At 50.8% G+C, this 10,864-nt stretch overlaps 5 protein-coding genes across 5 annotated transcripts; 3 read left to right on the plus strand and 2 right to left on the minus strand.

Annotated features, from left to right (window-relative positions):
* The first annotated feature begins 35 nt into the window (after nucleotides 1-35).
* BKA58DRAFT_146911 (uncharacterized protein) lies at nucleotides 36-1,848 on the plus strand. The gene is made up of 3 exons (XM_046164699.1): nucleotides 36-329; nucleotides 397-610; nucleotides 721-1,848. The coding sequence occupies exons 1-3, from the start codon at nucleotides 108-110 to the stop codon at nucleotides 1,464-1,466; spliced, it is 1,182 nt and encodes a 393-aa protein (XP_046026065.1). The 5' UTR covers nucleotides 36-107; the 3' UTR covers nucleotides 1,467-1,848.
* BKA58DRAFT_468265 (uncharacterized protein) lies at nucleotides 1,636-3,144 on the minus strand (the record flags this gene model as incomplete). Its single annotated transcript, XM_046175099.1, has 5 exons — nucleotides 1,636-2,173; nucleotides 2,226-2,421; nucleotides 2,479-2,670; nucleotides 2,718-2,754; nucleotides 2,832-3,144. 5 exons carry the CDS (start codon nucleotides 3,142-3,144, stop codon nucleotides 1,886-1,888), a joined length of 1,026 nt encoding a protein of 341 aa, XP_046026066.1. The 3' UTR covers nucleotides 1,636-1,885.
* Nucleotides 3,145-4,194: 1,050 nt separating this feature from the next.
* On the plus strand, nucleotides 4,195-5,178 carry BKA58DRAFT_438593 (aldoxime dehydratase; the record flags this gene model as incomplete). Its single annotated transcript, XM_046173600.1, has 1 exon — nucleotides 4,195-5,178. The coding sequence occupies one exon, from the start codon at nucleotides 4,195-4,197 to the stop codon at nucleotides 5,176-5,178; it is 984 nt and encodes a 327-aa protein (XP_046026067.1).
* A 347-nt stretch (nucleotides 5,179-5,525) lies between these two features.
* On the plus strand, nucleotides 5,526-9,595 carry BKA58DRAFT_146986 (uncharacterized protein). The gene is made up of 2 exons (XM_046164700.1): nucleotides 5,526-5,808; nucleotides 5,858-9,595. Exon 2 carries the CDS (start codon nucleotides 5,922-5,924, stop codon nucleotides 9,393-9,395), a length of 3,474 nt encoding a protein of 1,157 aa, XP_046026068.1. The 5' UTR covers nucleotides 5,526-5,808; nucleotides 5,858-5,921; the 3' UTR covers nucleotides 9,396-9,595.
* Nucleotides 9,596-9,721: 126 nt separating this feature from the next.
* On the minus strand, nucleotides 9,722-10,580 carry BKA58DRAFT_400719 (cutinase-domain-containing protein; the record flags this gene model as incomplete). The annotated part of the gene is made up of 4 exons (XM_046171609.1): nucleotides 9,722-9,808; nucleotides 9,895-10,188; nucleotides 10,244-10,353; nucleotides 10,412-10,580. The coding sequence occupies 4 exons, from the start codon at nucleotides 10,578-10,580 to the stop codon at nucleotides 9,722-9,724; spliced, it is 660 nt and encodes a 219-aa protein (XP_046026069.1).
* Between the last annotated feature and the right edge of the window lie 284 nt (nucleotides 10,581-10,864).

Consider the following 10,864-nt stretch of genomic DNA (forward strand, 5'->3'; position numbering starts at 1 on the left):
GACCCACTAGTGGGTCACCGGACAATAGGTTTTTGCTCCGCATTGTAGCGGCATCTGCCCTTCCATTTCAACTTTGCAATCTGAAGTATTTCGACAAAAGGTCCGAGATGTCGTATGGCACCATAGCCACCCCACCGTCGTCCCCAGGACGCTCAAGAGTAAACTTCCTACCACGCCTACCATCTGCAGCTTCAGGCTCTGCGCAAGATACGGACGAGGAAGCCAATCAGCCAGGGTTATGGAGCAAAATATCGCAGAGCTTGAAGTCATTCTACAGTCGGAATTTCGGGTTATTCTTAGTTTTCTTGGCGCAGACATGCGGATCTGTCGTAAGCTTCATTCCTTGTGTGCAATGACTGCATGCCGCAGACCATGCCACTTACTGATGAGTACTAGATGAACACAGCGGCCAAACTGCTCGCGAATGACCCATCGATCGAGTTCCACGCTTTGCAAATCATCTTCATTCGCATGTTATGCACGACGATCATCTGCTCGATTTACTCTTGGTACCACGCGGTGCCTGACTTTCCTTTTGGTCAGAAAGGCATCAAGGGACTGCTTATCCTGAGAGGTACTGCAGGGTTTGTCGGTCTATTTGGACTGTATTGTAAGTTCAACTCCCTCTGCAATTCCTCCCAGTCAACTCCATATAAGATTGTGACCTGCATGGGTGGGGTCATGAAACCGAACAGGAATACAGCTAACAATACCACTTAGACTCTCTATCTTGGCTTGAATTCTCAGACGCTACAGTAATAACTTTCCTAATCCCAACTATGACAGCCATTGTATGCTTCATCTGGTTACACGAGCCATTCACCTGGAAAGAAGCGCTTTGCAGCTTCGTCGCATTCTGCGGCGTTCTCTTCGTCGCGAGACCACCATGGCTCTTTCCCGCTTCTCACTTAAGGCCAATAGCCGATGACTCGGACGGGCATGCACCATTACCATCAACTACTGCCGAACAACGCGCTCTGGCAATCCTCATCGCAATTCTAGGCACGCTTGGCGCTTCGACATCCTACGCAACTATCCGAGTGATCGGCAAGCGTGCCCACTCGCTCATCTCGGTGAATTACTTTTCTCTCATTGCAACGATCGCATCGTTCGTGCTCATCTTGGGCCACCCTTCGTTGCATTTTGTCATGCCCAAGACGCTTGGCCAGTGGGGATTGATCGCCATAATTGGGCTCTTTGGGTTTCTGTTGCAGTTTCTCTTGACGGAAGGCCTGCAGAGGGAAAAGGGAGGAAGAGCAACAAACTTGACCTATCTACAACTTGTTTTCGCGCTTATTGTCGAGAAGGTAATCTGGGGAACTACCCCGCCTGCTGAGAGCTTGGTGGGAGCCGTGCTTATAATCGGAGCGGCGATTGCGGTCAGTCTGCAGAGGTCGAGTGGGAAAAATGATAAGAAAGCTGAAGTTGTTGACGAAGAGAGGAGGTTACTGGAAGATGAGAACTGAGCCAGAGCAGACTGGACATGCGAGAGTGTATTGCTATCATGTTCATGCATTTGTATGCCAGCAAATATATTCTACAGCTACACGTTATAACACTGAACATTTTCCTGTTGCTAGCTATCCTTCATGCGGCTACATTCGGCTTCATGACCGACTAACGCTGGAAAACATTCTTGCGGCTAATGCGACGCCTGTTCAGGCACGGGTGATAAGGATTTGGGCAAAACCACTCGTATGGTACATTATGTCACGGTAGATACAATCTAATGACAGAGCACTCTATAGGAAGCATTGGTGGAAGGAGAGAGGCAAACTTGCAGCAGTCTGATCAGCGTCGCCGCTACACCTATGCCATGCGTCAGCTTCTCCTGACAGGCTCATGACTCGTAGCAATTAATCGTGCTTTCTACGTAATGCCGAGTCTAAACTGCATCACCCTCATCCCTCGAACTGATATCACTGCTCGCTCTTCCTTCATCTATTCCTTGTCTCACGATGTGCTCTTCGCTTCCATTCATGCTCATGTCTATGTTATCGATCTCATGTACAGTCCTCCTTTTTCCTTTTCTCTCAACATGCGATAAACGAAGGCTGTCCGGCAGATTTTGGCCAGAATTCTCATTCGATGGCTTGATCGATGACATAGCCTTCCTGGCTTTACTCAGAAAGGGCTTGAGGATGGGTGCGTTGACAGCTAAGATCCCGACAAACTATGGCAAACATTAGTAAGGCCATAAGGGTATCAGGATGTAGGAAGCATACTGTTTCGCGGATTGACCAGATGGTACCAACGTTGATCTGGGAAACGTCTTGAAGACACAGGATGCAGCGGAGCAGTGTTGCTGTCATCATGAAAACGCCGGTGCATAGCCAAATTCCGTACATAAGCTTACTTCTTAAAGGTAGCCGGACGTTCCAGAGTAGAGGCAGCGGGATATACAGAATCATGAGATCGGTGCTGGATGATTATGAGTATGGTGCAGAAGTGGACAGGCTCATTTTCAAGGCTACCTACGTTATATTTGTGACGACCAAAGCCAGGTACTTGGATATGTTGAGCGCGCAGTCATCACCTGGATATGGATATATTTGCCATAATCGATAGATCGGGTGACAGTGTGTGAGAAACACGATGATGGTAGCGATGTATGCCAAAATGCAGACTACCCCAGTGGTCTTGACGAGATTGTGTTGCTGGAGATTGAGCCTGTTGCTATCAGCGGAGATCTATCGAATACAGTAAAGTATGCGTACGTGAGTCTCCTGTAAAAGAACAGCATACAAGCTTTCACTGCGGTTCCAGCCTGTTAGTATGGCCGCATGGCCTTGAGTGCTCATTATCAAGGTATTGCGCATGGCAGTACGTACAGCACCATATCAGGGTCGTATATAGTATCCACCCTGCGAGAAGGTATTTACTACCCACAGTGATACGTTGGCTTTGCTCAGGTGTAAGTTGCAACGCGAGCTCATTGTTCATTCCAGTGATAGATCCATTCTGGCCGATGAGCTCCAGCATGACAAGTTCAGCGGTAAAGAAGAAGGCGCAGAGTACGGCGAAGTAATCATCTCCATCCCAGCGTAGTCGAACCTGCCAACAACGCGCTGTAATTCGAAGTATTATAACGACAATACCAATTGCGTATTCGGTCCATGCTTCAGTCGTGAAAGGGTTATACATGCTGGCAGGGTAAGCATCGACGGGTGAGGGTCCTCTTGCGCAAGATTAGGGCACGTCCAGCAGCAATACGCTTGACATTGAGTATCAACGCAAAAAGGAATGCCCGAAAAACGAAAGCTATACGATAAACGACGACAGTCAAGGCTTCCAATCGGGCGCAGGTGATCCATGACGGTGCAAAGCGATTGGTGTGGGTGTCCTTTTGGATGAGAAATCCACCGGGCGCAATAAGTTGCCGCAGTTCCTCGAATGATCATCTTTGTGGTAGTTTGGTGATCTCACGGTGCTGGCTACCAAGATCGCTGTGAAGATCTAACGGCCCGATTCCTATCACAGCGTCGCGCGATTGGTTGCGGATTTGCTTTTTGATGTTTTACGATCTTGTCCGAAGGTAATGAGATATAGCTAGACACGAAACTGGAAAGGCGTCTGGCTGACAAACAGTCTTTAGCCGTACCTGGCGGTTCATGCCTTAGCGGCGCGCGGCACACGCAGATAGGGTTGTGTCAAATGGGATCTTGGACTTGTACCTAGCTAGGCAGATTCACAAACGACAACGCTGCAGAAGCGTATATGCGCAAATACTACGTCACTGTCAGTATAGTGGCTTCTCTAGGCACAGAAAAAAAGAACGATAATGCTGGGGGCACACCCGGACTTCAGTCCTAAAGCGTCTACGAACGGAAAGGTGACAGGCCTAGCGCGAGGTCCGGCCCTTCTTCAGTGCTCCACCTAGACACTTGTGAACCTAGGCCCTTGCTGCACAGCGTCCCGTGCCGTCTCAAGGGACTGCGAGAAGCGGGTAGCATGATCTGCGCTTAGATGGAACTCAGTAGACGGTGTCCTGTGACACCTCTTCTGCGCACAGCGACCAAGAACGAGGAGCGCGACGGCAACATTCCCCGCGATCTGATATAAGATTGAAGAAGTTTGAAGATGCTAGAGCAGTCTATTCCAGAGCACCTCCGCAGGGAGAGAGCATGCCCGGTCAGCACGCCGCCCAACTACATTCCGCCCTTCCCTGCATATTGCTCCAGATTCCAGGCTAAAATGAACGATCTCGTCATGGCCATGATGGGAGCGCAGTATACCTCTGTTACCGGGAACGACGGCATAGCCATTACCAAACTTCAGGAGTTCGTAAGTAGAGGGCCAAAGTCGAAGCGCCCGTCGTTCTGGGAAACAACCTCCGTAATCGACAAAAGAGGAGCCTATAGCATCGCTGTAATCGCATATTGGCGCAGCGCAGACTTGCACAGAAGCTGGCAACAGGAATCTGGGTTCGATGCATGGTGGCAGAGTTCAGACAGGGAAAGAGATGGGCATGGCTGGTTCCAGGAGATTCTGCGTCCAACGATGGATCGTTTTGAAACGGTTTTTTCAAACCCTGAGAATCCAGAAGGAGCGGCCAACATGCAAGAGAGGATTTCGGGCGAGTTGGAACAACACGCGTATTGGGGTAGCATGCGGGATCGCTTGGCGGCTGCTCAAGACAACAAACTCGAAGGCAACAGATGGGGCTCTAAGGATGGCCGCGCAAATGGCTCGAGTGATGACAGACATGCCTCAAAACGTGTCCGTATATCTGGCAAGCCCAATCTGTGCGTGATTCGATCGGGTCAGGATTGGTCCGACACACTACCCGAAGAGCGCAAACTCTACCTCGATACAATGCATCCGGTGCTTGTCGAGGGCATGAGGTTTCTACGTGATGAAGGGCGCGAGGTTGGGTGTTATGCGATGAATTTGTGGGACGTTGTGGATTCAAGGTCGTTCGAGGCGAACCGTGAAAGAACGTTCGGCTTTGGCTGTTTCGATGACCTGTCGTCGCTCGAGTACTGGAGTAAAAGCCACCAGACACATATCGACATCTTCGGAGGCTTCCTGATGTATGCGAAAAAGCTGAACAATGTGTTATCTCTCCGTTTGTTCCATGAGGTTTACGTGCTGGAGCCAGACCAGCAACTCTTCGAGTACATTGGGTGCCATGCCGAGACGGGGATGATGAATGCGCGCCAATCTTCAGATCTGTAGATATCTTGATTGGAGCGATGCTATCGATGATCAAGATGTGGTGAATATTGCAATTGAATATCATGAGAAGTAGATGAAAGTTCCCATCGCGCATTCGGTACTGAGAATGAGAGGCTCCTCAGAGATCGAAATCGATGGGGCGTAGCGTTGTTGCCTTATCGCCTTATCGGCGTCGCATGAGAGACGCGACTTGGTACGCGTCAAGCCTCACTGATATCCATCAACCAAAGGCGATGCACAACGACTCCATCAGCAATACCATCTGCAGCAAAAAGGAAAAGCGTTTCATGTGGCGCAAGCAGTTCTGGACGATCGGGACCAGTGAAATGGTGACGCGAACAAGCGGTCACGCGGGATCATACCCCGCGAAACATGATAAGCGGCACGGAGCTTACGCGGGGATATGGCGACGCCATCACTCCCTGAAGGCTGCCTGGCCGCCTTCCATCTCCCTTTGCGTGTTCTATATCTTTTCTTCACACGCTCTTGACAGAATTGCTCTCGTCTCTTGAGTGCGCCACCACCCCCAACCTCATTTGTCCGGCTATTGATGTAACCACTATTGTTCACCTAGGCTAGCTCCGAGGAGCTCTCGGTGCCTTGGACAGCAGACCTGTGATAGATATCTTGGTATGTTTTGCTTGGAATCATGCAATCCCTTGTTACTGACAAGATCCAGAGCTAGGGTTCTCAGCCTGCTTACTGTATTTCGTCTCCCTTCGATCCCACCGACGACTTCAAACATGACTTGGTGGCGCCGGGATCCGACACTCGTTCCTTTCCAACGCTATGCGCAACGAATCCTCCGCTCCGACGACGCTGCCCTGCGCACACGATGCTTCTCCCGCACGCCCTCCAAATCAGCACAGCACGAGGACAACAATGGCAACAAACGTCCATCCAGCATGTCCAACTTGGAATGGTTGCAGCTAGAGCAATACCAGCAGTGGCGAAAGAAACTCATGAATGACCCATACGAAGCCATCTTCGGGGCTAGCAACGATAGGTTGAGCGGCAAGGGCCAGAGGGACTGGGAATGGCTTGCTAATAGCGTTCCCAAGTGGATGCTGAGAGAGATGGAGAGCCATGACGGTGACGCGTCGCCGTCGAAGCAAGACAAGAGTGGCAGTAGCGACCCGAACTACCCACGACGGGTCAACATTGATAGTGAAGAGCGCGATACACGTAGGGAAAGAGAACCACACTTTCCACAACCGTCATTCCGGGCAAGACTGCTCCCTGATGACCCGACTGGCATTGAATCACCCTCTGATCCGAGGAGACCGCGAGAGCAATCTCATGTCAAGGTTGTTGGCCGCCATTCAGAAGTGTTGACCGAACCTGCACCAAGCGCACCCAGTTCCACAGCTTCTGTAAGCGTTCCGCGGAAATACGAACACGAGCAGCCGACGCGACCGAAGAGCACTGAGTCGTTTGGAGAATACATTGCGAAAACGCGAACAGATGCGGCTAAGAAGATCGAACAATCCAGCATGGCTGCACCCAGTACAGAGACTTCCTTCATGGATCGCTTCCTAACAGAGAAGCCTGAACACAAGGATGCGCAAACCAAGAGCACGACAGAGGCAGGCAGTTGGAGAGAAACTACGCTGCAAAGGAGGACACCAAAGGAGGTCATAGCAAAGCCTGATATTGACCCTGTGCCCATGACAAAGGCAGACGACGAATCTCCTGCGTCGGCGTCCTCGACTGAGGCAACTCACAAGCTCTCTTCAGCAACACATCTGCAAGAAACCCTTCCGTCTCTTCCTCCTAGCTCGGGACTGCTACCCACAAATCAATCTTCGACGCAGGAACACCTCCCACCGCAAGAGACACCTACCCTACAAGGCAGCGCCACATCTGCGAGGTCTACGTCGGAAATCTTGAGCCAGCTGCCCAAAGACGACTTAGACTTCTTGAGTGCAGACGATATCCGTGCGAACATGGCCGCAAAAAGAAGTAAGGTCCTGAATGAAGAACGTAGAAAAGCTGAACGGGCTAGGTTGGAGAGCACTTTTGAGAGTACCCTCAAGGCCAACACCGGTATTGATCCGATGCTTGAGTCCAAGATAATCAATGACCAATACGTCCGTCGAATCGAACGGCAAATGCAGCGGCCAGAGAGTTCACTAGATTCGCAAGAACCCAGCGAGCCCAAGACGACTAAAAACACAGACGAACCCCCATACAAAGCAGATGAAAGCCAGTTGGAGTCGAGCGTCGAGCGGATGAAGTCCTGGCTCGAAGAAAGTGGTGCTAGGTTTTCTAGTCTCTTCTGGCAAGACCCGACCGAAGAAGCGGATGCGAAGAAAACCCGCCTGTTCTTCGACAAAATCCTGGCACGTATTCGCAAGGGTCGCATGACGATGAAGCAAGTGATCGAAGACCTGGAGGCTGATATTCCAGCATCTAAACCTCTCTTGAGACGTATGAAAGCGGATGAGGACCTCCTGGACTCTGCTATCAACACTCTCCGACAACGCTCAGGAACTGGAAAGCTTCGTTCATTGACACCGAAGAAAGTAAGAGCAATCCAGGAACTGCGTCTCCGGTACCAGAGCACAGACAACGACCTTAGTAAGGCATACGCCTTGCTCCAAGACCTCGGCGACTCGGACGCAGCAAAGAACGTCTCACCAGCATTCAAAAGGCGACTGAGCGTCGCTTCGAAGATCACCCAGAAAAACGCTCACCTTACACGTTATCTCATCTGGAGTCTACAGGCTCGCCTTGAGGACCCGGAAATCGATCAAAGCATGCTTGCAAACTACAAAGCTGTTGCGAACAGTTTGCTAACTCTTAGAGACACACAGATGGCTCTAGCTCGATTGCTGGAGCGTGCCATGCTCGTTTATAGCGTGGCACCGCACCTCTGGGAGGATATCAAGATCTTCACAGACTCTCCAACTCTGGAACTCCCGCAGGACCATGAGCAGTCATCGCGTACCAATATGTCTTCCGCTATGAGTGATGCCGACAAAGCCCAGCTCCGTTCCAAGGTAGCTGCTGAAGAACGTCTCGCCCATGAGGTCGACGCACAGAAATCCGCTATGCGTGGGCTCTCAGATGATGGATACGCGCGTGTGCCGAAGGCAACACCGAACAGGCCGTTTGAAGAGCGAGGGCCTCTTGCACACAGCCTGTTTAGACCGTTCGGACCCGTTCTGGAGAGCTTAGAGAGTGAGACGCCATCTAAGATAGGCACAACAGAAGCCGACGTGAAGGTGACCCACGAACGTGACGACGACCAACTGGCTGATAACATGCAAATGACAAATGAAGATACGTCTGGTCCTGTCGCCTTTGATCACGAGCAGCAGGCCAGTCCGGTTGGGAAAAGCAAACTGACTGAAGATCATGATGTGAAGAAGCTTGACATGTTGAAGGATGATCCTACGTTGGGCGACACCTCGTATCAAGCCAGTGGCTCAACTGCCGCAGACATCGTGTGCGGAGAAGAAGTCACAGCAATCGATGCTGCACCAGAAACTACACAGGATACCATTGCGGCTGTTCACACTACTTCATCTACCGAACATGCCACTTCAGACCCGAAACCGAGCACTGACGACACTGTTGGTGAGATAGCCCAGTCAGGCGCCTCATCATGCTTGACCGAAACGGGCTCACCAACGATCTACACAATTCTTTTACACGATCCGCATACCGGCAAGCTCTCGCTGACCACCTCTACAACAACGGAACCCCACAAGGCCCCTACTCTGATACCACTACACGAAGCGTTATCAACCCTTGAAGAGCCTGCGAAGTTCATTCCGTACATTGAGAACGGCCCTGGGATCGTCAAAGCGAACAAGTATTTGCTCGTCTTGCGCGGCGGTCTCAATTCCACAGCGCCTACCAAACCCTTCCAAACGGCCGATTTATCAATCGCAACGGAGCACAAAAAGGACGCTGGCCTCACAGGAGAAAGAACTTACATTAATCCGATAGATGGAACGGCACGCCTTTCGCCTACCGGCTACGTTGGGCCAGAAGAGAGCGAAGAGCAACTTGAGAAAGATTTTACTGAGCGCAGGCAGGCTGCCGAGCGAGCAGTCAGTAATCAAGAGAGTAACATAGAACAAGATCAGAGCGAACGAAAGATCAAAGAAAAGAAGAAGGGTAGGAAAGCAGCTGGTATAGTCAAAACAGCGATCTGGGCCTCGGCACTGTGCTACGTGGCTGGTGTGATTGGGGAACTTGCTAGCTAAGACGCTTTTCGGGGCATGGCATTCATATCACGAGTCGCTCTTCTTAAACGGCGTTTGTTCTGGGTTACTATCGCCACTTTCCGATTCAGCGTTGGGATGGCGTTGGCATTGGCGTTGACAGGTCACCACTCCGGCTCAGATTATGTACGTTTGTATATCACCAATCCTTTAGTATTATCCTTCAAGCTCTTCACTGAAGCTTGTAATCGTCGCGGCCGCTGCATATATTGCGCAGTTTAACTGCATTTGAGTCATCCAACAACCTCGGATGTTGCCTCGATTTATCAGAGCAACCGTCCACAGACCAGTAAACCACCAGTACCGCTCTAGAGGGTCATACCCTTGAAAGCCCTCACGATAAACGTCACAGCGCCTTCAATGTATTCGGGACGGATGTAGGTCAAGTGATAAAACTGACAAGACCCAGAGTCACAGACCTACATTCCATGGTCAGCTTGGTCTCTTTCCCACCCTTGAATAGTACGATTGATAGACTTACAGGATCGCCCTTTGCACAGATCTGCAGCACCTTTGCCTTCAGACCATTGGGGAACTTGTCACCAATTACGCCCAGCCTCAAATTTGGGTCTCCAAACATGACAACCGACTTGATCTTGGGGAATAGAGAAGTGGGCAGTCTGTCTGCAGCTCGGTGCATGATGCTTGCACCTTGCGAGTAGCCAACCAGAGAAAAGGTCTGATTGGGACAGGCGGAAGACCGCGACGTCAAGCGCTGAACAATGTCATCGACGCCTTGCCTCCCACCAGAAATGATTTGCGAGCTGGCTGGGTACTGAGAGAAATTCAGTTGGTGATGCCATGTTCGAAGCACTATTTGGATATCGTACCTGGACCGGATATCCCTGTACTCCAGACAGTTCCGCTGAAACGTTGCTCACAACCGGGTCACCAACGATGATGCCGTAGGTTGGAAAGCTAGGCTCGCTGGTTCCGCGAGCTAACAATAAGGGGTCAATGTTGCAGGAGACACTCGCGGTTATTCAACTGTAGCTTACCAACGAGAATCTCGTAGTCGGAACATCCTCTGGGGACATCGCCAGGAACAATTGGAACCGGCTCCCCGATCTCCACACCGCTATCAGGCAACTCAGGACATTCCTCTTGCGCAGAAGAGGTGGCAAAGAATGCAAAAACCAAAAGAGGAGCAATAGAAGTGTAGCGCATCTTCGTGGGCAGTGAACTTGATCTGCTCGTGTAGAAATTGCTGTTATACGCATCTTGGGAGGAGACAACAGTGCCTTATAAGTTCACCCATCTCGAACGCAATTATCATCCCTACCAAACGTCACAGGAAGATACGACGAGGTTGGGTGGCATTGTGTCGTTGAAAGATTGGATGACTGTGGTGGCTGAAATGGGACCTCGGCAACTGTGACATGTTTGACAAGGGTGTCGATGGTGTTGCGATCATCTGCACAAAACATCTCCTTGGCTTTGTGAACCTTTAA

The sequence above is a fragment of the Alternaria rosae genome, assembly GCF_020736505.1.
Source record: "Alternaria rosae strain MPI-PUGE-AT-0040 chromosome Unknown BKA58scaffold_4, whole genome shotgun sequence".
In the NCBI taxonomy this organism is placed as follows: Eukaryota; Fungi; Ascomycota; class Dothideomycetes; order Pleosporales; family Pleosporaceae; genus Alternaria; species Alternaria rosae.

Bases quoted from the DNA above. Each gene is read 5' to 3' on its own strand.
- BKA58DRAFT_146911 (XM_046164699.1), top strand. From the start codon at position 108: ATGTCGTATGGCACCATAGCCACCCCACCGTCGTCCCCAGGACGCTCA. The intron at 330-396 runs GTAAGCTTCATT...GATGAGTACTAG, and splicing joins CGCAGACATGCGGATCTGTC to ATGAACACAGCGGCCAAACT. The intron at 611-720 runs GTAAGTTCAACT...AATACCACTTAG, and splicing joins CGGTCTATTTGGACTGTATT to ACTCTCTATCTTGGCTTGAA.
- BKA58DRAFT_146986 (XM_046164700.1), top strand. From the start codon at position 5,922: ATGACTTGGTGGCGCCGGGATCCGACACTCGTTCCTTTCCAACGCTAT.